The sequence below is a fragment of the Lagenorhynchus albirostris genome, chromosome 1 (assembly GCF_949774975.1).
Source record: "Lagenorhynchus albirostris chromosome 1, mLagAlb1.1, whole genome shotgun sequence".
NCBI classification, from domain to species: Eukaryota; Metazoa; Chordata; class Mammalia; order Artiodactyla; family Delphinidae; genus Lagenorhynchus; species Lagenorhynchus albirostris.
In genome coordinates this window covers 162390924-162417796 of record NC_083095.1, presented here as the reverse complement: position 1 = coordinate 162417796, position 26873 = coordinate 162390924, and the positions used below count along the sequence as shown (strand labels likewise).

General features: G+C 38.1%; 2 protein-coding genes across 4 annotated transcripts in view; one reads left to right on the top strand and one right to left on the bottom strand.

The window, feature by feature from the left end:
* Positions 1 to 434: 434 nt before the first annotated feature.
* Positions 435 to 26873, bottom strand: part of BTBD1 (BTB domain containing 1) — a 44846-nt gene continuing 18407 nt past the window's right edge. Inside the window, exons 4-8 of one of the 3 annotated variants that reach the window (XM_060157577.1) lie at positions 22616 to 22813; positions 12605 to 12797; positions 5988 to 6075; positions 2433 to 2579; positions 435 to 1925 (exon numbers count right to left, since the gene is read on the bottom strand). In XM_060157577.1, coding sequence (XP_060013560.1) covers positions 1767 to 1925; positions 2433 to 2579; positions 5988 to 6075; positions 12605 to 12797; positions 22616 to 22813 — 785 coding nt within the window. In that variant the 3' untranslated portion in view covers positions 435 to 1766. Of the gene's footprint in view, positions 1926 to 2432; positions 2580 to 3464; positions 3523 to 5987; positions 6076 to 12604; positions 12798 to 22615; positions 22814 to 26873 lie in introns of those variants that run through there. The other 2 variants (XM_060157578.1, XM_060157586.1) reach the window with 2 other exon arrangements.
* On the top strand, positions 25288 to 26196 carry LOC132525093 (heterogeneous nuclear ribonucleoprotein A1-like). Its single transcript, XM_060157597.1, has 2 exons — positions 25288 to 25603; positions 25803 to 26196. Exons 1-2 carry the CDS (start codon positions 25296 to 25298, stop codon positions 26194 to 26196), a joined length of 702 nt encoding a protein of 233 aa, XP_060013580.1. The 5' UTR covers positions 25288 to 25295.

The following is a 26873-nucleotide window of genomic DNA, read 5'->3' as shown; positions in this document are numbered from 1 at the left end:
ATGAATTTCTTGGCCTGTGAAATGGGTATTATCATAGTACTTCCCCCATACTGATGTTGTGAGAAGCAAATGAGAACGTGTGTAAAGTACTCAGTGCAGAGCCTGGTACCCAGGAGTCACTCAGGTAGCTCTATTAATAAACGATGGCGAGATGGTCCTTACACTATATCAGAGTAAATAACAAGCACAGTTTCCTTTCTCTCACCTACTGAGAGTAGAACAGGGGAGAAAAACCTGAGACTGAAAAAAACTGATGAAGCAGCAGACGACAACAGTTGTTGCTGCTATAGTTGCTTTAAGGCAACAGTAAGGCATTCTTACTATGGGTTGCATTACTTCCATAAATTAAAAATAAGGTTCAACCTCAATTAATTAGAAGCTTTGTTCCAAAATGGTGTCTTACACTCAACTTTTAGAAATGACAAAAAAATAAATAAAAGTACAATAGATGTTTATTTTTTTAAAATTCCAGGGGATGTCCCATGTCAGTAAATGGTTCCATTTCTTGTCCCTTGTATGACTACCTTCAGTTACATGAGACCTCTGCCACCACCACACCTCACTACCTTCTTGAAAATATCAAATACTACTTTAGATGGAAATTTTTTTTAACCTAATTACCATTTAGAAATAATTCTTAAGTTGATACTTAAAAGAATTGATTTCTACACATCTTCCACAACTATTTGATATAGCTTAATCACACATATATTTTTAATGAGATAATCATTTTGAAGGGAAAAAGAATTTTATATAAAAATTTTGCTTTATAAAAGTGTATAAATGTCATTCTGCCAATATACTTCCTATCCCCTCCTTAGGCAGCTGTACCTCTGACAGTGAGGTCATGAATGTTAAAACATATTTTATTTCTTGGATAGGACTGTGTAGGTGAAAGTATACTTTTCAGGAGTGATTCTGTTGGATATCTTTAAAGTTTCAAAGCAGCTGTTAGAGATGTTAGTATTTCATTCCAGTTCTTGCTGCGTAAGATTATCGCCACAGAGCTGAACTGATGTCTGTTTACTCCACCACCATCAGCACCACCGCCATCATCTCAATCTTGCATCCCCCGCAGAGAGAGACACGTACAGTGGTGCAGCTTAGTGATAAAGAAGCCAGTCTCGGAGTACACCTTTAGATCCTTTGTTTATATCACATTATTGTGAATTCGTACAAATTTCATTTATCGTTTAAAACTGTACTATGTAACATATTATACTATTATAAAATATCCTTTTCTGTAAATGCACTGAAGATTTTCTTTGGCATTTGTTAAGCCTATTTCTAGCAATACTGCAAATGCTAACCACCAGATAGTTAGAAACTCCAAAGATGAGGTCAGTTTTCTTCATTTTTTGAAATTAGTTATTTGAGTTAATAGGAATTCTGTAGGAATACTGACCCACCTCATCTTATGTAACCTTCAAAAGTTAAAAAGGAAAAAAAACAAACCAGCTATATAAAACAAGAATCTTTCGGTTATAAAACTGCTGAAAGATCATGAGTCAGCTAATCTATGAAATTATGCAAGATAAATAGCTGTTTTTTTTTAAACAATTAAACCGGTTCTTTTTCCCCCTAAGGTTATAAGAAAATGGAAAATCTCCCTTTAAATCATGCAGAGATTTAAGTCAACACTTATCTATCTTTTCTAAGAAATTAAAATGTCTCTTATCTTACAGTTATATTCTGTGGCCAGTTTTTTATGCCTTTGAGACTAGGCTGTATGGTACTATTTAGCCATTATGTATTATAATGCTGAATTATGTATAAAATATTATTTCTGGTATTTGTCCATCTTCTATGGAAGTGCCATTATTATTGCCAGGGGAGCTAAAAAAGAAAAAAACAGTCTTGCTAGCAGCAGGTGTTTCATGCACTACTTTCTTCAGTCCTTTTGTGCCATAGTGGGAATCTGGACCCTAAATGAGAACAAAAGGTTCATTAGTAATTTTCATTTAATAAGCAATTTAATGTGGTATTTTAATTATATTACCGATCTACTGTATTTCGTTATAGCTCTTGTATAAAAATTTATGCCAAGTCATTTAAGGAAAAATGTAGTTTTTGCTACAAGCTAATTAATGACTAAATAATGAATGTAGAGCTCAGCTATTAGAGGACAGTGAAATGGTTTTAAGGAAATAATTGTTTTATTTTATCTTCTGTCAAACTTACAATCTCCTACTCAAACAAAAGGCTATTTCTTATGAAGAACTATTTCTTTCAGAGCAGAGCTCTGCTGAGAGGCACTGCTCTTCTCAAAGCAGTGGAATATTTTAGCTCCCACCTTCCCACCTTCTCTGCTTCCGACAAGGCTGTACTGTTAGTGACTCTCAGCTTCTATTGAAACACGCTCTCTATAACATGCAAGAGGAAACCGTGGGCCCCGCCAGCTCACCACCTGGAACATTCGGGAAGACTCTTACTTTGAGTGTTGCGCATGCTGTGTAGCACACGTTGGGTAGGATCTCTATGGGTTCTTTGAACATGACCCTGAATGTATTAGCAGTCCCATCACAACTAAATCCAGTATCATTCTGTCCCAGGGTTTGTTTTTTTTCATATTCAATGATCTGTAATTTTTAAAAGAAAAATTAAATTTAAGTTAAAACAAAGTTTCGTAGAAGAAAGTATGAAGCCCTTAGGCACAGCAAAATAGACTACTACATCTCTCTGCTGTAATTTTTCTCTACTGTCTCTAACCACTAAAGATGGCTTTAAACACGCTGTCAGAAAATGCATTCACTGCAGTAAGGATGGGGAGGATGTCAGATAACTGGGCTTTGGCTGCAGGAGAGAGGAGCTTCTAAAAAAGACACATGGCTTGGGAACTGGTATTTAGGCTGTGTGGATTTTAGACACCTGAGGGAAATGAGCCTCTACTCCTTGCTAGCCTATGTCTTGTTGCTGGGAAATTCCTGTAGCATTTCCTATGTGGATATTTCAAAACACGAAAATTCCGTCTTTTCGATTTAGTTCCATAACCTGTGCCAGGCACTGAGGGACACCCTCAAGGAGCTTCTAGTCATTAGAGAAGACAAGTAAACAATGACAATTCAGTACAGCACCTGCAGTAGAGAGCTATGCATAAGATGAAGTGGAGGAGGAGAGGAAAAACTGATTTTGTCAGGAAGGGGGGAGGCTCCAAAAAGAGAGTTTAAAGCTCAACTCAGAGGTTACCAGGTTATAAGAGAAAAGTCTTCATGCAAGGGAACAGTATGTGTGGAGGTCAAGGCTCACAAAGCCATCTTTTTGCATACATCAGGTAAAAACGGTAATAGTAAAACAGGCTGAACCAGTACATGCAGCGAGAGATCAGGACAGTGGCCACCTCAGGCGGGATAGTGACCAGAAAAGATCACAAGGGGATGTCTGGGGTGCTGTAATACCCTGTTCCTTGATCAGGCTGCTGGTTACACAAGTGTGTTCACAGTTTATGAAAAGGGAGCCATATGTACCACTTATGTCTACTTTTCTGTATGTACAGTCGGCCCCCTGTATATGCGGATGCAGAACCTGTGGATGTGGAGGACTGACTGTATTACGTCATTTTATATAAGGGGCTTTGAGCATCCGTGGATTTTGGCATCCACAGGGGGTCCTAGAACCAATCCCCTGAAGATACTGAGGGACTACAGTATATCACAATTCAATTTAAAAAAAAGACATGATGGTGCCCTGGAAAAGTAGTAAGACAGGATTTCGTTGTGGCAGTGTAATCTAGAGTAAACCACTTCTCCGAGCCTCAGTTTTATCTTTTAATCTTGGAAAAAAACTTGTTTGCCTTCTTCCTAAGGCTATTGTGAGACTCAAATTATAACACTACAGCAACAACGACAGCAACAGACTATGTTCCAAACACTTTACATGCATCATCTCAACCGTTGCTCACAAAAACATAATGGAGGTACCACTACTGTCAAAGTAAACAAGGACACTGGGGCTCAGAGAGGTTACCTAATTTGCCCACAGACACACCCTTGAGATGGTAGAGCTGAGATTCAAACCCAGGCAGGTCTATCTGGTAGTGTTATCTAGAGGGTGCATGGGACTAGCCACCGGGCGGAAGAAAATAAAGAGAAGTCCTACTTCTATTCATTTTATATTTTATCATTTTAATATACCTATAACCCCGATGCCCTCCCTCAGACTGTACACAAGGAATCTGGTGTCTCATGTAATATGGGAGGGGCACTGAAGGAAGACAGGGGTTCCACAATTGAAGAGAATGACTGTGGGGCCCTCACTCCTTCCCAGGCCTGCAGATTACACAGCCTGCTTAAGGGGGCTTATGGATCCTATGGATAGGATCTTAACAATATATAAAGTAAAACGGGGGCTTCCCTGGTGGCGCAGTGGTTGAGAGTCCACCTGCCAATGCAGGGGACACGGGTTCGTGCCCCAGTCCGGGAAGATCCCACATGCTGCAGAGCGGCTGGGCCCGTAAGCCATGGCCGCTGAGCCTGCGCGTCCGGAGCCTGTGCTCCGCAACGGGAGAGGCCACAGCAGTGAGAGGCCCGCGTACCGCAAAAAAAAAAAAATAAGTGAAACGGGGAGTGATCATGAAAATCTTTTATACCCGAGAGGTCTGCTGTGGCTTTTTTGCATTAAAAATTATAGAAAAAAAATTTCCTAACCTTTAAAATCTTTCAAATAAACAATCTCAGTGGCTTTGGTTTGTAAGAGCAACGAAATGACATGAATGATTTAATTTATAGCTGAATTTCACTATAAACGTTAGTGGATAGAATTTAAAAATGAGCATGATTTCATTAGCACAGCCAATAAAGCAATTCTTCCATTTGGAACAAGGTGTCTTTGTGAGGTAGTAAAGTATCTTTTTTGGCTGTCATCAGACCAGACCTTTATTTTTGTCTGTGTAGGGCCCTCATTGCTGCACACGGGCTTTCTCTAGTTGTGGCAAGCAGGGGCTACTCTTCGTTGCAGTACGTGGGCTGCTCATTGCGGTGGCTTGTCTTTGTTGCGGAACACGGGCTCTAAGCACGAGGGCTTCAGTAGTTGTGGCATGTAGGCTCAGCAGTTGTGGCGCACGGGCTTAGTTGCTCTGCGGCATGTGGGATCTTCCTGGACCAGGGCTCGAACCCGTGTTCCCTGCACTGGCAGGCAGATTCTTAACCACTGCGCCACCAGGTAAGTCCCCGGACCAGACCAGATCTTTGAATTGTTGTGTATCTTGAAAGTCAATGATGCATTTTGATCACAAAGTTCACCAATGTTTTTACTATTAAAAATAGTATATTAATTAACATTTTAGAAAGGGTAGTTTTTTCAGCTGAAAGAAGTCTGAAACATTGTTTACTTCCTTTTTTCATTTCTATTTTTTGTGTTTTAATTTATGTATAATATAAAATAAGTATAGTATTGCATAGGTATATGTGTATAGTAAATAAAAGTACAATGTAGATGTGTTTCAAAAATAATTTCACTAACTGGGATGTGCAATCAAAAGTGTGGAGAACACTGGTTGACTGGAAGGGAAAGAGAGAGGTGCTTCACTTTCTTCGAGATTAAGTAATTGTGTCATATCTGAAAGAACTGAGGTGGAGCAGACCTAAGAATGAGGCAGGGTATGGTCAGACAATCAGAAATCAGAGGTGTAACCAGTAGTTATAGGAAATTAGACAGTCTCAAGCCCTAGAGTTCAAAGTACCATGAAAAAAGCAGGTGGGTGTTTTGAGACAGTCAGTGCACAGCAGGATGAACTAATAGAAGGGTTTCCTGGACAAAGGCGAGCTCCTTGTATGTTAATGCTTCTGTTAAGGACCCCAGGACCTCAATTTTCTGAAACTACACTTTTTAGATCAATTGTAAAGTGGAACTTCTAGGCTTAAAATACTAATAGGCTTTCTGATGCCTGTGATAATTATACTGAAATTTGGATTTTGCCGAAACAATATCTTATCGTAAAATGACACTTGTTATGTATTTCAGATGGTATACAGTGGGCAAAAAAAGTGTACCTGTATATTCACTTGATAATCCGTGGGACCATGAATAGATCCATATAAACCAAATCCGACTATAGAGATTCTTCTATTAACTGTGAACCTGAGAGAATGAGGCCAAATATAAAATAACATACATAATTCAGTAAGCATTCATACTCCAAAGGCTTATACATTTTTAAAGTGTTACTCAGAACATCTAATTTTGCTCATAATAAAGAAAACTATCAAAAATTAAACATCCTTGGAAATGTCATCTGCTTACCAAAAAACTCTTGCTAGAGTAACTTATTGGAAACTTAAGTAGAATCTGTTTTCATTTTTGAGCCAAGCAATTTATTTAACCTAAATACCCACTTTTGTTGTGATGATAATTTTAGTCCAAATCTGTCTGCACATCTCCTTCATGAACAGAGATGTGTCAGCCATCAGACCTGATGTGCAGCGTCCCAAACTCTGACAATTCTTCAGCTCGATGAATACTTACTGGGCCTGGCACTGGGGAAATAATGGTCAACAAGATAGTCTCTGCCCCTACTGCACTTATGGCCTAATGGAGGACACTGATAATAAATAAGTAAACAAAGGGATAAATCGTTAATTATAAGTTGTGATAAGAGTTGTGAAGGAAGCAGGCTGCTGTAACAGAATTGGTGGTGGAGGTCTGGGGACAGGACCTAAGTTACACAGGTGGATCAGAATGAGATTTCACACTAGAACAATTAGCAGATCCAGTTTAGTCACCATAGTTAAGAAACAGACCCACCTTACTCCATGTTATAAATGTATAAAAACTAGCATCAAGCACAAATGGCACTAAATGACTGTATAATAAGCGATAATCTATAATATAAAGCAGTTATCCTCAACATTTCATACTTTAAGAACTGAAGTAACAAGTTTTATTATTATTACTACCATACCATTGCCACTTTATGAGCACTTCCTGTGCCAGGCACCGAGCTTCAGTTCTTTACATGAATTATTTCCTTTAGTCATCATAACAGCTCTATAAACTAAGTAACACAGTATGATTTTTATCATCCTGTTTTTATAGCTGAAGAAACTGAGATTTAGAGAAATTAACTTGCCTGGATCAAAATGTGTAGCAGAGCTGGGACACAATCCCAGGTCTGCATGGATCAAAAGGTCACACTCAATCACTATGTTAAACTCCCAGTATGAGGATGACGTTAAAATTTTTAAAATATATTATTTATAATTTTTTATTATAAAAAAGCAATATATTCTCTGTTTAAAAAAAGTCAGAAAATGCAGCTAAGCAAACAAGAGGAAAAATTTAAAGCATCTCTAAATCTACCATCTAGAGATAACTTCATTTTCAATTTGGTGCACTTCCTTTTCAGACTTTTAGTTCTGTTTTTAAACAATACAAAAACAGACTTTTTTCTATGAACATATATGTATTATTTTAAAAACAATGTCAGAATATATATATTTTTGTAACTTCATGTAAAAAGGTAAAAAACTACTACTGATTCATTATATTTAAACAATTCCTACTTGTTAAATAATCTAGGTTATTTGCAGTTTTTGTTATTATACAACAATGCCACGATGAACAATCATTTCACAGTGCCTTCATTATTTCCTAGAATAAATTCCTGGAAGTAGATTTTCTGGGGAAAATGAAAGGCATATTCTTAAGGCGTTAGATAAACTTTATCAAATTGCTTTCTGGGAAGATTATAAAACTTTACACCCAACAAGGAATGAAGATCATTTCTATCTCACTCTCAACAACCACAAGTATCTTCATTTCTTTTTGCTGTTGAGAAACTGATGATTGACAAATTCTATTTATATTTGATTACTGAGTTAACACATTTGCTCATATGCTTACTATCTACTGGATTTTCTCTTTAATGAAAAACCCACTCAAGTTCTTTTCCCATTTTTCTCTGCTGATGAGTGTCTTTTTCATGTGGATTCGAAAGACCATGTTATATACTTATTATATGCTTTGTCAGTAACATCCATTACAAAAACTTTCCTATTTGTCATTTATCTTTTAACTTTATGGTGGTTTTGGATGTAACATTTTGAATTATTTGTAGTCAAATTATGATCTATGCCAAGTTCAGACAGGCCTATCTCATCCTCATAATAAATAAACATTCTGTTCCGGCACCTTCACGGTTTCCTTTTTTTTAACGTTAAAATTTTAATTTATACAAATATTGGAAGATGGCATCAGTAAAGATCTAACTTTATTTTCCCAGTGGTTAATACTTCCTCACATTCTAAATGTTCATTTATATTAGGTTGGTTTCTGAACTCTGTAGTATGTTCCGTACAACATTCTCTTACAGCTTTACAATATTTTTCATATTTGATTAATACCACTCTTTTAAAAAAGAAACCTTTACTTTTGCAAATTAATTTTAGAATAATTTTGCCAACCCACTCCTCCCTACCAAAAACATGTGACTTCTACAAGGAACTGCCTAACTCAGAAAGGTTAGTTTGGAAAGACATTGTCTGATTCCAGTCGAAGTTTTCCAATTCTTTATAAAGATACCATACTGTACATTTCCTATAGGATTTACCCCTGCTACTTTATGTTATTTGTTACTATTGCAAGTGGGGTCTGTTTTTACTCACCATTTTAACTGAAAATTCAAACATTAATTTTATTTATTTATTTTTTTGCTGCATCGCATGGCTTGCGGAATCTTAGTTCCCTGACCAGGCATTGAACCCGGGCCACCACCCTGAAAGCGCCAAGTCCTAACCACTGGACCGCTAGGGAATGCCCTAAAATTTTTTTATTGTGGCAAAATATATAACAAAATGTACCATCTTAAGCATTTTAAAGTGCACCATTCAGTGACATTAAGTAATTCACACTGTTGTTAACCATCAACACCACCCATCTCTGAAAATGAATTTTAATGACACAGGAACATCACTGGGTTTTGCACATACGTTTTATAAGTTGCCACTACTATGCATTGGTTCTAATAGATTTTTACTGATCCTGAGGCTGTCTGGGTGGACTAGTTGTTCTCAAAAGGAGTTCTGTGCCCAGGGAGGCAGGCTCTGTTTTCACAAAGAATATGATGCACCACTGACAGGGAGCCAGGGACACCAGATTTACTGCAATACTTAGGAAAGTCTCCCAAAACAAAGAATCTCAACCAACTTTCAAGTGTCCTGTCAGAATTCATGTAGATGAAAAACTTGTTTTTAACTATGAGACTTGAACTTAATCCCTTTTTATTAATAAACCAAGATTTTTACAGCAATTTTAACATTCACTGACTTTTACAAGAGGTGACTACTATACAAATCGAGGAAATATCATACAGTCATTTCTCATTATTTGTGGTAGTTATATTTTATAGTTGGCGCAAACACAGAATTAGCAAATACTAAACCACTGCTCTTAGGGGGAATGTACACACACACACACACCCACACCCACACACACTCACACACCACTCATGTGGATTATAATCTTAAATCCTAAGAACGACTCATTCTAGTATACCCCATTTTCTGTGTTTCACAAAAGAGAAATGGAATTAAGGAGTGTTAAGTGACTTGCCTGAGGCCACCCCACTAAGATGCCAGAGATGGGATTCAAACTGTCCAATGGCCACAGAGCTGTAGTGTCCTGCACTGCACTGCCTCCTACCATCTCCATCTCTGTATGAGCGCTGAAATAAGAAGTTAGAGCATCCTCCTTGTTTGATCTCACACAGGAGCATGCTCCCAGGCAACTAAAATCTTTTCTGTGAATGACTAAGAAAGCGCTGCTGGTATTGATTTGGGGGTTACAAATAAATTCTAGTGAGTAGATGAGTTCTCAAATATGGAAACTGGATAAACAGGATGGACCATAGTTTGCTTTAGTTGAAACTTTTAAAGAAAATGACAAAATTGGCAGCAGTGCTGCTCATGGTATTTGGGACATGGTATAATACACCTGTTCCCTGCACCTACAGCTGTCTCAGCGTGCTGGTGCATACAAGTACTATCTCTGATTGCTTGTCTTCTGGTGCTGCCCAAGTGTCTACATATTGAAGTACACATTTGATTTTACTATCAGTTACATTTACTGTCCTTTACATTACAACTAGGCCATTATATCATTTTAAAAAAATGAAACACATTATCTATGAATTTCATTTCAGGTTAATAAAGGGGGAATACAAAATATTTATTACAAAAAAAGGGAGAACTAGGTCTGATGGAGTGAAGAACTACTAATATAGACGTTATCTGGAAAAAATGAAAAACACCTCTTCCTCTCCAATATTTTTTTCTTTTTTGTTTGTTTATATTGAAGTATAGTTGATTTACAACATTGTATTAATTACGTATATTTCTTTATCTTTATACCTACATCAATCAGAGTTTTAAGAACACTACTGAAAAACAGCAAGGTTACCAGGCATCCCTATCTTGAGGTTTCAATAGCCCATCATGTTAAAGGAGTATTCTTCTAGACCTAGCCTATTAATGGTTATATCTGGATCGAGGGTAAAATTTTATCAAAAGTCTTTGTGGTACGCAGGCCTCTCACTGTTGTGGCCTCTCCCGTTGCAGAGCATAGGCTCCAGATGCGCAGGCTCAGCAGCCATGGCTCACAGGCCCAGCCGCTCTGCGGCATGTGGGATCTTCCCGGACTGGGGCATGAACCCGTGTCCCCTGCATCGGCAGGCGGACTCTCAACCACTGCGCCACCAGGGAAGCCCCAAAAGTCTTTTTGACATCTATCAAAATAAATTTTTTTCCTTTGATCTGCTACCATGGTGAATTATAGTAATATATTTCCTAGTTTTGTGCCATTCTTTCAATCTCCAAACTCTTATCTGCCTTTTTTTTTTTGCACTGATGGACGTTATTAGGAATAGCCTTACAAAACTCAGTTGGATGGATGTTATTTTAAATTATGTTCATTGCACTGCTCAGTGTCCCCTTTCTAAGAAACCACAGGAGAAACTTCTCTAAAGTCTCTGTATCTGAAACAGCCACGCTTCTCCTGAGTAATATGTGTACTTTTCATGTGATAAACTCTTCAATTTCTGTAACTTTATAGCTTTAGAACCAAACTTAAGATGTCAGAACATGGATCTTACATATTTATCTCCACTGGATGTATTTTTCCGACCCTAATTTATCACTGTTTTTTAAAAATTGGACTATAGTTGATTTACATCTATTTGCTATTATAGTATTATTCTTTTAAGGTACTGCTAGATTCAATACGCTATTTTATTTCTTTTCTATATAAGTGAGATTGACCTAGAAAATTTTTTGCCTTGTCAGATTCCTGTATAAGGATTATGCTTCTTTCAATAATTAACCAAAAAAAGTATTTTCTTCTTTTAATGCTCAACGAAACAACCTGTTCCCTGAATGTTTGATAAAACTCACCTGTCAAAACCACCTTGTGAAGGGACAGTTCTTTGATAACTTTTAATTTCTTCCATGGTAATTGGTCTATTCAGGCTTTCTTCTTCAGTCAATTTTGATAATTTATATTTGCCTATAAAATGATCCATTCCATCAAGATGTTCAATTTATTAGCACAGAGTAAACCCAGAATTAAAATAAAAATTTCCTCAGTATATTATTATATTCCTTTATTTGTAGATGTAAGTATGTTTTATTACCTTTGCCCAAGGTTTGCTTATTTTATTGGTCTTTTTCAGGAACCAGCTTATATTTAACAATTCTACTATTTTTAATTCATTAATTTCTACATTTACCTATTTCCTTTCTCTTTTCATATGGTTCTTTTGCTATTCATTTTCTAGCTTCTTGGGTTAATGCTGAAATCATTTATTTCTACTCTAATTTATTTAATAAAAGTAGTTAATTATCGCTAATTCTCTGTGTGACACTTTGGCCTCATCCCCTAAGTTCTCACATATAGTATTCTCATTGTGAATTATTACTAAATAGTCTACAAATGCATTTTTATTTCCATTTTAACCCAATATTTGTAAGAGTCCTCTCCCTCTTGGAGTTCTAGTTTTAAACAAACTTCTTGTTAGTTTCTAGTTTTACACCAAAGTGCTATTAATATTAAATAAATGAAAATTCAAAAGGCATGTTTTATGAAAACAGGTAAATATTCTATTTTGACATTTAACCTAAGGAAACACGGTAGAGCAAATATAAATTCCAAAAGGATTATATGCATGCATCTTTTAAAATTAAAAAAAAATTTTCCCAAAGTTGTTACAAATGTATACTGAGATATTTTCCATGCAACATCTATGCAAATAAAAATCTCACACTAAACCAAGTAAGATTAAATGTATTAAATTATAGCCCTAAGGCTGTAAAAATAATGTTTGATCAATTAAGGTCTAGACTTCAGCTCACCAGCAGTGGCAATCCAAACGAAACTCACAAAATAGAAGGCCCAAGTCAATCCTTTCTTACTCTACTTGTTTCCTAAGAGATTCCCTCACTCATAATTCAGTGGAGAGACCAGTAAGCCTGACTTCTTGACTGTTGTATCAAGTTAGAAATGTATTAAACAAAGTATAAAATAAAATGTGGTTAATTATCTCCCACAATATGAACATAAAAGCCAAATGCGAGCCGCTGCCCCGCCCCACCCCACCCCCAAATCTACAATATGCAGATACCTGATTCGATCACTCGTTCCACTGTAACCCCACCGGCTCTCTACTTGCTGGAATCTATTGATGCAGCATTCCTTTCCTCTGAGGCAGCACCTTGGTCGATCAATGTATTCAACTCGGGGCTTAGGATTGACAGTAAAATGAAGAAAGAGGTTTACCACTTCACGATCTGACAGAATTCCAGACTGAGCAGGACCTGTAGAAATAAAAACATAAACCTCAATAAAAGTAACTTCACTGCAATTCCTAACTTTGTAATTCTCCCCATAATAACGTGAATTCAAATGTGAAAGATGTAAAGTAACAATGAGGTAGAAAAATCTCAGTATATATAATTTTAGCATATATTTATTTATTTATTTATTTATTTATTTATTTAGTGGTACATGGGCCTCTCACTGTTGTGGCCTCTCCCGTTGCGGAGCACAGGCTCCGGACATGCAGGCTCAGCGGCCATGGCTCACGGGCCCAGCCGCTCCGCGGCATGTGGGATCTTCCCAGACCGGGGCACAAACCCGTGTCCCCTGCATTGGCAGGCAGACTCTCAACCACTGCGCCACCAGGGAAGCCCCTAATTTTAGCATATATTTAATTTTAAAGTTTTACTAAATTCATCCGAGGTTAACCTAATATGTAAGTGTTAAAATCATTAATAAATCAAAGCTTAGATGAAACCCTGAAATCACAGAAAGATCCCTGGATTTTTCTATCCATTTGCCCTGAGTGTTCCGTTTCCCAGAAAGAGGAGAGTTGGAGAAGTGCTTACAGTGGCAGCCAGAGCTATCGTTACCTCTCCATTCCCCATCTGTCTGAGGCTGTAATCAAACAATGGAATATTTAGAGGTAGAAATAGATGGCACAGTGCTTTCATTGTGGGATTTTGAAATCAGCAGAGGTCAGGAGCTAAGACTGGAAGAGCTATGGAAGCAGCATATCACAAGCTATAGTTTTCTCATTCACTGTTTCTGGGAAGAGAAAATTCCAAACAGCTTAAATTTAACCAGGAATAAATGCTATTCCTCATAAAAGATGCCAGGAGATTCCTTCCAAGGCTGGTAAAAACAATCTAAATAAGAGACTGCAAAACACTAGAAATTTGGTTTAAGAAACTATAAATCAGATTTTAACGTAAAATGCCCTGATTTTTAATATAAAGTTTTAGAATATCACAAACAAAATATATCAACCTGCCAGACCTGGCCCCGTGGTTCATTTGCAATCTCTGGATAAGTAAAGATTGTAAAGAAGAAAAAATACAATTACAAACTTAAAACATGCATTTTAGAGAGAAAAAAAAGAAGAGAATGTAACTGGAACTGCGTAAGATCAGAAGACAGATGGGGGTGAAAACTCATGTATCTTTCTCAGAATGACAAATAAGACAAAAGAATTAAAATGTTAAGGTGATTAAAATGGATGATAAAAAGCAGAGACCAACATACAGGTAACTAGTGTTCCTGAAGAACTAACAGTAAGAAATAGGATGATGCAATAATTCAAGACTACAGGTATACCTCGCTTTATTATGCTTCGCAGATACATTTTTTTTTACAAATTGAAGATTTGTGGCAACCCTGCATCAACAAGTCTGTTGCTGTCATTTTTCAACTGCATTTGCTCACTTTGTGTCTCTGTGTCACATTTTGGTAATTCTCTCAATAGTTTAAACTTTTTCATTATTACTATACTTGTTATGATGATCTGTGATCAGTGACCTCTGATGTCACTACTGTAATAGTTTTGAGCCCCATGAACCACACCCATAAGACAGCGAACAATTAAGTTATGCAGGTATCTGCATAAATGTTGTGTGTGTTCTGACTGCTCCACTGATCAGCCGTTCCCCATCTCTCTGTCTCCTCCTGAGACACAACAGTATTGAAACTAGGCCAATTAACAACCCTATAGTTGGGCTTACCTGCTGGCACAGTGGTTAAGAATCTGCCTGCCAACGCAGGGGACAGAGGTTTGAGCCCTGGTCCAGGAAGATCCCATACACCACATACCACGGAGCAACTAAGCCCTGCACCACAACTACTGAGCCTGCACTCTAGAGCCCGCAAGCTACAACTACTGAGCCCGCGCGCCTAGAGCCCGTGCTTCTCAACAAGAGAAGCCACCACAATGAGAAGCCCGTGCAGCACAATGAAGAGTAGCCCCTGCTAGCTGCAACTAGAGAAAGCCCGCGCACAGCAACGAAGACCCAATGCAGCCAAAAATAAAATAAATAAATTTACCAAAAAAAAATGAAAACAACAGCCCTATAGTGGCCTCTTAAGTGTTCAAGTGAAAGAACAGTCAAACATCTCTCCCTTTAAATCAAAAGCAGAAATGGTTATGCTGAGTAAGAAGGCTTGTCAAAAGTTAGGTCTCTTGCACCAAAGAGTAGCCAAGTTGTGAATGCAAAGGAAGAGTTCCTGAAGGAAATTAAAAGTGCTACTCCAGTGAACACACAAATAATAAGAAAGCAAAACAGCCTTAATGCTGATATGGAGAAAGTCTGAGTGGTTTGGATAGAAGATCAAACCAGCCACAACATTCCCTTAAGACAAAGACTAATCCAGAGCAAGGCCCTAACTCTCTTCAATTCTATGAAGGCTGAAAGAGATGAGGAGGCTACAGAAGCAAAGTCTGAAGCTAGCAGAAGGGGGTCCAGGAGGTTTAAGGAAAGAGGCTGCCTCTGTGATGTAAAAGTGCAAGGTGAAGCAGCAAGTGCTGATGTAGAAGCTGCAGCAGGTTACCCAGAAGATCTGGCTAAGATAATTAATGAAGGTGGCTACACAAAACAACAGATAATTCAATGTAGACAAGTGTAGACAAATAGCCTTCTAGTAGAAGAAGATGCCATCTAGGACTCTGATAGTTAGAGAGAAGTCAATGCCTGGCTTTAAAGCTTCAAAGGACAGCCTGACACTCTTGTTAGGGGCTAATGTAGCTGGTGACTTTAAGTTGAAGCCAATGCTCATTCACCATTCTGAAAATCCTAGGGCCCTTTAGAATTATGCTAAATCTACTCTGTGTTATAAATGGAACAAAAAAGCCTGGATGACAGCACATTTGCTGACAACATGGTATACTGAATATTTTAAGCCCACTGTTGAGACCAACTGCTCAGAAAAAAAGATTCCTTTCAAAATATTGTTCCTTGACAATGTACCTGGTCATCCAAGAGCACTCATGAAGATGTACAGTTGTTTTCATGACTGCTAACAGAACATCCATTCCATAGCCCATGGATCAAAGAGTAATTTAGACTTTCAAGCCTTATTATTTAAGAAGAACATTTCGTAAGGCTATAGCTACCATAGACAGTAGTGATTCCTCTGATGCATCTGGGCAAAGTAAACTGAAAACCTGGAAAGGAGTCACCATTCTAGATGCCATTAAGAACATCCATGATTCATGGAAAGAGTTCAAAATATCAATATTAAAGACAGTTTGGAGGAAGTAAACTGTAACCTTCATGCTTGACTTTGAGGGGTTCAAAGACTTCAGTGGAGGAAGTAACTGCAGATGTGGTAGAAATAGCAAGAGAACTAAAATTAGAAGTGGAGCCTGAAGATATGACTGAATTGCTGCAACCTCATGATAAAACTTGAACAGATGAGGAGTTGCTTCTACAGATGAGCAAAGAAAGTGGTTTCTTGAGACAGAATCTCCTCCTGTTGAAGATGCTGTGAAGACTGTTGACATGACAACAAAGGATTTATAATATTACATAAACTTAACTGATAAAGCAGTGGCAGGGTGAAAGAGGACTAACTCCAATTTTGAAAGAAGTTTTACTGTGGGTAAAATGCTATCAAACAGCATTGCCTGCTACAGAGAAATGTTTCCTGAAAGAGTCAATCACTGTGGCGAACTTCATTATTATCTTATTTTAAGAAATTGCCACAGGACTTCCCTGGTGGCGCAGTGGTTAAGAATCCGCCTACCAATGCAGGGGACATGGGTTTGAGCCCTGGTCTGGGAAGATCCCACATGCTGCGGAGCAAATAAGCCCATCCGCCACAACTACTGAAGCCCGCGTGCCGCAACTACTGAGCCCACGTGCCACAACTACTGAAGCCTGCACACCTAGAGCCCATGCTCTGCAACGAGAGGCCACCGCAATGAGAAGCCTGTGCACTGCAACAAAGAGTAGCCCCTGCTCACCACAACTAGAGAAAGCCTGCGCACAGCAGTGAAGACCCAACGCAGCCAAAAATTTTTTAAAAATGAAAATAAAAAAAAAGAAAGAAGTTGCCACAGCCATATTAACCTTCAGCAACCACCACCCTGACCAGTCAGCAGCCGTCAACATCGAGGCAAGACCCTCCACCAGCAAAAAGATTAGGACTCGCTGAAGGCTCAGATGTTAGTTAGCATTCTTTAGCAATACAGTCTTTTTAAATTAAGGTATGTACTTTGTTTTTTTTAGACATAATGCTATTGCACTTAACAGACTATAATATAGTGTAAACATAACTTTTATATGCATTGGGAAACCAAAAAATTTGTATGGCTCACTTTATTGCGATATTCAATTTATTGTTGTGGTCTGGAACACACAATATTGCCAAGGTATGCCTGTATTATAAAATTTCCTTAGTTGAAAAAAGAAGTCTTCAGATCATGAAAAACGTTCTCAGATATCTACCGTATACCTATTTAAAGAAAGTAATCAAGAATAAACTCATCAAATGAGTGAATCAAAATAAAGAATTCAAGAAGGTGTATCATAAAAGAACTGGTGATAAACACTAAATCCAATACAACCTATAATTAAGTCTAATACAGTTGTGTCTTTGTAGTACGTTATGTTGAGTGTATAATCAGTTACCATAAAGTGTGCTAGAAAGGTTGAAAGGATGGAACACCATGCTAACATTCTTATCTTAAATAGGGAAGGTCAATAAATATCATTTTATTATGAAATGAATTAAGAAAATTGGAGGGGAAAAAGTAAATGCAGAATTATTTCCTAATCTCTAGACAGAAAACACACACACACACACACACACTCAACAGCAAAATAGAGAACATAAAGGGAGCTCTCCCTAAAACATTTTTGAAAAATATAATACAGAAATAATAAGCATAACAGAAAAGAACATACATAACAGCAAAAACAGAAACATTATTTCACTACATAAAAATATTAATAAGTCTGTAAGATGGAAGAGCCTACATCAGAGAACAACTATACATGAAACAGTACATAAAATAGCTATTTCATGTTAACAGAGAACAATTGAGGCAGTCAGTGCTTGAGAAGGGAAATGTATTGAGATGAAGCCCTATATCTGTCACCACTTTTCCCCTTGGGATATTTGCTGATTTGCTTAACAGGGCATAAATGCCACGTAGAAACTGGCAACCTAGAAATTGTGGTAGTCCTCAACTGACTGAAGAGACAAGAACTGTAATTCAAAGCTACCAAGGCAGCCAGACAACGATCTGGAAGAGAATACGTAATAGACAAACAAGACCAACATTTTGCGCATAATTTCTCCTTGAAGTATTTGTCAACTTCTGGGCTTCCCTGGTGGCGCAGTGGCTAAGAATCTGCCTGCTAATGCAGGGGACACAGGTTCGAGCCCTGGTCCAGGAAGATCCCACATGCTGTGGAGCAACTAAGCCCGTGTGCCACAACTACTGAGCACCTGTGCTGCAACTACTGAAGCCCATGTGCCTAGAACCTGTGCTCCGCAACAAGAGAAGCCACCACAATGAGAAGCCCACGCACCGCGATGAAGAGTAGCCCCACTGGCTGCAATCAGAGAAAAGCCTGAGCACAGCAACAAAGACCCAACAAAGGCCCAACACGGCCAAAAATAAAATTTTAAAAAAGTATTTGTCAATTCCTAAGCTATGCACAAGCAAGAGAAAACTATGAGACCAAAAAACCAGGCAGAAAGACGCTGCTAAGAGACTAAAGAATTAAACAGAAATTTCTGTCTTAAAGCTAGGAGAAAAATTCCCAAATATTTGAAAATTAAGCTATATACTTAATAGCCCATGGGTCAAGAAAAAAAATTACCATGAAAATTAGAAAATACTTTTTATTGAATGACAATGAAAATACAACATATCAAAACTCGTGGGGGGCTTCCCTGGTGGCGCAGTGGTTGAGAGTCCGCCTGCCGATGCAGGGGACGCGGGTTCGTGCCCCGGTCCGGGAGGATCCCGCATGCCGCGGAGTGGCTGGGCCCGTGAGCCATGGCTGCTGAGCCTGCGCGTCCGGAGCCTGTGCTCCGCGGCGGGAGAGGCCACAGCAGTGAGAGGCCCGCGTACCGCAAAAAAAAAAAAAAAAAAAAAAAAAACTCGTGGGGATGGGCTTCCCTGGTGGCGCAGTGGTTGAGAGTCCGCCTGCCGATGCAGGGGACATGGGTTCGTGCCCCGGTCCGGGAAGATCGCACATGCCGTGGAGCGGCTGGGCCCGTGAGCCATGGCCGCTGAGCCTGCGCGTCCGGAGCCTGTGCTCCGCAACGGGAGAGGCCCCAACAGTGAGAGGTCCGTGTACCGCAAAAAAAAAAAAACACCTTTCACAAAGAAAACACTAGATCCAGACAGCTTCACTGGTGAATTCCCCTAAGCATTTAAGGAAAAATAGCACTAATTTTACATAAACTCTTGAATACAGAAAAAAGATATATTCCTAACTTTTGTATGAGACCAGCATAACCTTGATAATCAAAATCTGACAATTTCATTACAAGAAAGGAAAAATTATAGCCTAATTTCTCTCATGAAGTAGTCCTAAAAATATTTTTTAAATCTGGCAAATTGGATCTAGTAATATATAAAAAGAATAATGCATGACAACCAAGTCTGGTTTATGTAAGGAATCCAAAGTTTTAACTTGGAAAATCAATCAATGCTATATTAAGCTATACTAAGAGAACAAAGGGGAAAACCATATCATTATCTCAAAAGAAGAGAAATATTTGGTAAAATTCATGATAAAACTCTTACAAGACTAGTAATAGAAGGAAACTGCCTTAATCCAATAAAGAGTATCTACAAAAAATTTACAGCAAGCATACTCTGTGGGGAAATACTGAAAGCTTTCTGACTAAGACTAGAATAATGCAAGGATGTTCACTATCCATACTTCTTAATATGCTCAAGGTCCTAGGTCATACAATAAGGCAAGAAAAAGAAATGTCTAAGGATTAGAATGTCTAAGGATTAGAACGGAAGAAATAGAATTATTATTGTTTGCAGATCACATGATTGTACATGTAGACTATGCACAATCATCTACAAATAATTATTAGAATTTATAAATTTAGCAAGATCACTAGATACAAGGTCAATACAGGAAAAGCCAACTGTATTTCTATATACTGGCAATCAATCAGTTAGGACATGGAAATTAAAAAAGCTAATCATTGCAATAACATTTAAGAAGTAAAATACATAAGGAATAAACCTACCAAAAAATATGCAAGACCTCTACCAGAAAACTCAAAGTATTACTAAGAGAAATTTTTAAAAGACTTAAATCAATGTTCATTGATTGGAAGACTCAATATTATAAAAATGTCAATTATCTCCATACCAATCTATGGATTCAATGCAATTCCAATCAGAATCCCATGACTTTTTTTGGTGGAAACTGACAAGCTGATTAAAACATTTAGGTATATGAAACTACCAACACAGAAGACCAAGAATAGCCAAGGTAATCCAGAAGAACAAAGCTAGAGGATTTTCACCACCAGATTTCAAGATTCAGTTTAAAACTACAGAAATGAAAACTCCACAGAATTGGTTCAAGGATGCACAAATATACAGTAGAGCAGACTAAACATTCCAGAAATAGATTCATTCATATACAGTCACCTGATTTACAACGAAGTTAGCACTGCTGTGTATGGGGGCAAGGATAGTTTTTAATACATAGTCACGTGGGGGAAAAAAATGAACCTTGACCTCTACCTCACACCATACACATGTGTGAAAAAAACACCACAAAAAAATAAAAACCCAACTGGATTACAGACCAAAAAGTTAAATGTAAAACAATAAAGTTCCTAGAAGAAAACCTAAGAGAATATCTTCATGACCCTGAGGCAGGCAAAATTTCTTAAGACATAAAAAGCCTTCACCTTAAAGGAAAAGACTGATAAGTTAATTCATTACAATTAAGACCTTCTATTTATCAAAAGACAGCATTAAGATAATGAAAAGACAATCCACAGACTGGGATATTAGCTATAAGTATATACATTTTATGTATCTATAATATATTCTGGATAAAGTCTTTTGTCAGATTATATACATATAATGGAGAGGATGTGAGGCAACTGGAATGAACTCTTAACTCTCTTAGTTTGGCAGCTGAGTGTGAACTATTACAACTACGCTGGGCAACTATTTGGTAGGATCTACCAATGCTGAACATATGTATACTCTATGACTTTGCAATTGCACTGCCACCTGCTCAACAGAAGTGTTCACATATGTACACCAAGTGAGAAGTATAAGAATGTTCTTAAAGGCCCCAAACAAACAACCCAAATGTCCAACAACAGTAAAATGGATAAAGAAATCATGGCACATCCATTCAACAGATTATACAGCAATGAAAAAGAATGAGCTACTGCCACACACAGATGAATCTAAGACATAATGTTAAGAGAAAGAAGCCACACACAAAAGAACACATGCTGAATGTATAACTTCCTTTATATTAAGTTTAGAAACAGACAAAACTCATTTACAGAAGCCAGAAAGCAGTCACCTTTGGAAGGGAGATTAAGGACTAGGAGGGGCATGATGGAGACTGGTGGGATATGGTAATGTACTGTAAATTGATATGTGTGGTTAAACAGGTGCGTTCACTCTATTTGTTCACTTTATTATGTACATGTTATATTTTAATTTAAAAAGTTTACAAAAAGAAAAAACAAACATTGATTCTGATCAGCAAAAACAACTTGTGAGAATACTGGAATATATATAATAAATCAAAAAGAAAAATTTGTATACCCCAAAAGAATAAAAGTCATGAACAAATACCCAGAGAAAACCATAATTCAAAAAGACACATGCACCCCAATGTTCACTGCAGCACTATTTACAATAGCCAGGTCATGGAAGCAACCTAAGTGCCCCTCGACAGATGAATGGATAAAGACGATGTGGTGCGGGTGCATATATACAATGGAATATTACTCAGCCATAAAAAGGAATGAAATTGGGTCATTTGTTGAGACGTGGATGGATCTAGACTCTGCCATACAGAGTGAAGTAAGTCAGAAAGAGAAAAACAAATATCGTGTATTAACACATATATGTGGAACCCAGAAAAATGGTACAGATGAACTGGTTTGCAGGGCAGAAATAGAGACACAGATGTAGAGAACAAACGTATGGACACCAAGGGGGGGTGAGTGGCGGGGGGTTGGGGTGGTGGTGTGGTGAATTGGGCGATTGGGATTGACATGTATACACTGATGTGTATAAAATGGATGACTAATAAGAACCTGCTGTATTAAAAAATAAATAAAATTAAATTTAAAAATTCAAAAAAAAAGGAAAAAGAAAAAATACAAATGGCCAATAAACATAAGGAAATATAATTTTAAACCATTATGAGATTTTTTTTTTTCTTTTAAATCAATCTGGCCATGACTTAAAAGCAGATGATACTCAGTGTTGATATGGGAAACAAGAACTGGTCATAGAACTAAGAAGCATCAACCCTAAGAGTCAGAAAGATCTGTCATTGTAACTTTAGGTAAGGCACTTAACCTCTCTCAGGTTCAGTTCTTAAACCTATAAAATACCACATAATTTTTATATATTTATAATATACAAAATATCTTAAAAGATATAAAATACATATAATTTTAAAATACATAAATATATAACCTACAATATTATCTTGAAGGGCTATTAGGAGAATTGAATGAAATTATACACACAAATGCACATAAACAGCTTCTTTTCCTCTCTCGCACAGGGAGACTGACTGCCCATTAAAATAGTTTCAAGTAGATTTTGGACAAGTTACAGCCTTACCGGCTGCAAACTCCTCAATGGTCATCAGCGGGAACCGGATCAAGGACAGTGCTTTCCCTAGAACTTTCTGTTTGTTTCCAAAAGTCACAGGCAATTGTTGTCTTTGACATTCCGCTTCTGCCCACCGTACAACAGCTCCAAAAAGTCGACTTTCTCTAATACTAAGAGTGTCTCTTTCTAGAACTGCACAGAGTGTGTCTACAGGTAAAATACAAAAATATATCACATTAGTAATATCTTGCTCTTTAACAAAATACTGACAAACATGCTTATATAAAATTTTCAAATCTCAATAAAAATAGGATACTTAAAACTATAGAGTCTACACTTAAAAATATTAAAGAATTAAAGGAATTAAACAGCAAAGTTTTCTTTAAAAAATTACTATAAGGTTAACATTCAACTTATTACTTACCATACATGGAAGCTTAGATACAGTATCTCCTTATATATTCATGCCATTCAGCAAGCAAACTCAAATATTCAGAACAAGAATAATAAGTAAGTCAGAGAAAAAGGCTCCCAATCAGTAATGAACAAATTCATAAAGTCTACAGATTACAATTCATTCATTCATTCAGCAAATATTTCTTATTAACCACTCACAATGTGCCAGGCACTATTCTAGACACCGAGGATATATCATTAAACAAAAAGTTAAAAATTCCTTGCCTTCACGGAGCTTACATTCTAATGGGGGAAACAGATTCAATAAACATAAGTAAATTATACTGTGTTACATAATAAATGTAGGAAAAGATAGCAGGGTAAGGGGAATCAGAAATGCAGCTTAAAATAGGATAGTTTGGATAGGCCTCACTTGAGTTAAGACCTGAAGGAGGTCAAGGGGGGTGGGGTCAGTAGGCCAAACACACCTCGAGAGAAAGAGCACTCCAGGACTGGCCAGTGCGAAGGCTCTCTTATGAGAGTGTGCCTGGCATATCTGAGGAACAGCCAGGCGGTCAGTGTGGCTGGAGGAGAGTGAGCAAGAGGGAAAATTAGTAGGTGACGAGGCCACAAACATGGTGGGAAGCGGGGTGCAATCATGTAGCACCCTGTAGATCATTTGGCTTTTACTCTGAGTGAAAAAGGGAACCCCTGGAGGGTTCTGAGGTGTGACATTTTATGTTCTAAAACCACCACCCTGGCAGCCGTGATGAGAAGAGACAGTAACGGAGGCAAGAGTGGAAACAAGATCAATTAGGAGGCTCTTGCGCTGATCCAGGTCAGAGGTGATGGTGGCCTGGACCAGGCGGAAGTGGTGAAAAATGATCAGATTCAGGGTATACTCTGACAGGAGACTGGAGATTTCCTAACAGATTGGATATAGGGGGTGATAGAGAGCATGAGTAAAGGATAATTCCCAGGTGTATAGTCTAAGCAATGGAGGGATGACAGTGGCATCAACTGAGATGAGAAAGACTACTATGTGGAAGCAGGGTGGGGGGTGGTCAGAGGGGAGATCTGAAGCTTAATTTTGGACATACTAAGTTTGAAAGCCCTATCTGACATCCAAGTATAATATCATGACCGTAACTCAGGCCCTCACTCAGAATCCTTTCCCCTCTTATCATAGGCAAAATTAAAATAGGCTGAGTTATTTTTAAACTACAGTAGACCAGAAATCAATGAAAACATTAAAATATAATTAAATTGCCCAGAAACACACACCTAAGAAAAATTTATTAAAAACAAAATTCTACTATGCAATGGTCTACACATTCATACCAGAACCAAATATTAGTTTAATAACAAACATAGGTATCATTACAGCAAAGATATCACAGTCCCTGGAACACAGAAGGGGCCCAACAATATGTTAAAAATGAAGAGGTTAAACATAATATTTTTAAAAATCAAGCTTTTTCCTTAGCTGAGCAGATGAGTATAAACTAAGGTCCCAGGAAACCTTTTCAAAGATAAATGAATGTAAGTCAACATACCTCAATACTTGTAGGATTAGGAATATACTATGATCATAATATTTAATCATTCAATAGAAAAACAGACAACTTTGAACCTCCATTTCTCTACCTTGTATGCTAAAAACTTCAGTAAAGGTAAACATAGAAACTTAAAGGCTAAAAAACAAGCACATTATACTGCCCCTGGCATAATGTAAATTAATTCTGTTCTATCAATGTGACATATTATCTTTTTCCTTTGGCAAAAACCTACAAGAAACAGTATCTCTCTACTTGGAAAAAGGTAAGCATATCCCTCTGGAGCACATATTCAAATGCCAGAGGAGAAAAAGCATCCCTAGAATCTAAAATAGCTATTTAAGAAAAGCTCCTGAAGCCAGGTCTTTCTTTCAGATCCTAGAATTCTCTTTCATTCCCAATTTTTAACAAGTACATTTGTGACAAACTAGACTATGAGGTGAAAACACATAGGTCCTCTATAGATAGATGTGCTATAATAAGAAATGACAGCTGAGAGCCTAATAAAGATCCTAAAAACACACAGGATTATATTTATAAACATCATACAACACTGGGTTTTAATACAAACCACTGCAAATCAAATCAAATCAAATCAACAAATATTTATAGGGTTTTCATCCTGTGCAAGGTACGTACTTCAAGGTTCCCAAGGAGATACATTCGGTAGATTACTTTCTGCCCGTGGACGCCGCTGAGTAAGCATCGTTGACGTCTCCCCCACCTCCACTGCTGTCATGTCTAAGTCAGAGTCACCCAAAGAGCCCGAACAGCTGCGGAAGCTCTTCATCGGAGGTTTGAGCTTTGAAACAACCGATGAGAGCCTGAGGAGCCATTGTGAGCAGCGGGGAGCGCTCACAGACTGTGTGGTAATGAGGGATCCAAGAACCAAGCGCTCCAGGGACTCTGGGTTCGTCACGTATGCCACTGTGGAGGAGGTGGATGCGGCCATGAATGCAAGGCCACACAAGGTGGATGGAAGAGTTGTGGAACCAAAAAGGGCCGTCTCAAGAGAAGATTCTCAAAGACCTGGTGCCCACTTAACCAGGTGAAAAAGATTTTTGTTGGTGGCATTAAAGAAGACACTGAAGAACATCATCTACGAGATTACTTTGAACAGTATGGGAAAATTGAAGTGACTGAAATCATGACTGATCAAGGGAGTGGCAAAAAGAGAGTCTTTGCTTTCGTAACCTTTGATGACCATGACTCCGTAGACAAGACTGTCATTCAGAAATAAAAAATGTGAATGGCCACAACTGTGAAGTAAGGAAAGCCCTATCTAAGCAAGAGATGGCTAGTGCCTCACCCAGCCAAAGAAGTCGAAGTGGTTCTGGAAACTTTGGTGGTGGTTGTGGAGGGGGTTTTGGTGGGAATGACAGCTTTGGTCGTGGAGGAAACTTCAGTGGTCGAGCTGGCTTTGGTGGCAGCCGTGGTGGTGGTGGCTATGGTGGCAGTGGGGACGGCTATAATGGATTTGGTAATGATGAAAGCAATTTTGGAGGTGGTGGAAGCTACAATGATTTTGGCAGTTACAACAATCAATCTTCAAATTTTGGACCCATGAAAGGAGGAAGCTTTGGAGGCAGAAGTTCTGGCCCCTGTGGTGGTGGAGGCCAATACTTTGCCAAACCCTGAAACCAAGGTGGCTGTGGCGGTTCCAGCAGCAGCAGTAGCTGTGGCAGTGGCAGGAGGTTTGATTACTGCCAGGAAACAACGCTTAGCAGGAGAGGAGAGCCAGGGAAGTGACAGGGAAGCTGCAGGTTACAAGAAATATGTGAACTCAGCCAAGCACAGTGGTGGTAGGGCCTAGGTGCTACAAAGAAGACATGTTTTAGACAATACTCATGTGTATGGGCAAAAAAACTCGAGGACTGTATTTGTGACTAATTGTATAACAGGTTATTTTAGTTTCTGTTCTATGGAAAGTGTAAAGCATTTCAACAAAGGGTTTTAATGTAGATTTTTTTTTTTTTGCACCCATGCTGTTGATGGCTAAATGTAATAGTCTGATCATGACACTGAATAAATGTGTCTTTTTTTTAAATATGCTGTGTAAAGTTAGTCTACTCTGAAGCCATTTTGGTAAACTACCCCAACAGTGTGAAGTTAGTATTCCTTCAGGGTGATGCCAGGTTCCATTCAAAATTTATTTACAACCTGCTCTGGTGGAGAAGCTATTGTCTTCTGAAACCTTGGTGTAGTTGAACTGACAGTTATTGCGTTGTGACCTGGAGTTCACCGCAAAAAGGGTCACCCAAGCAAAGTCATGGAGTTTTCTGATTATTAATATATGATTGTTGGCACATCCTATG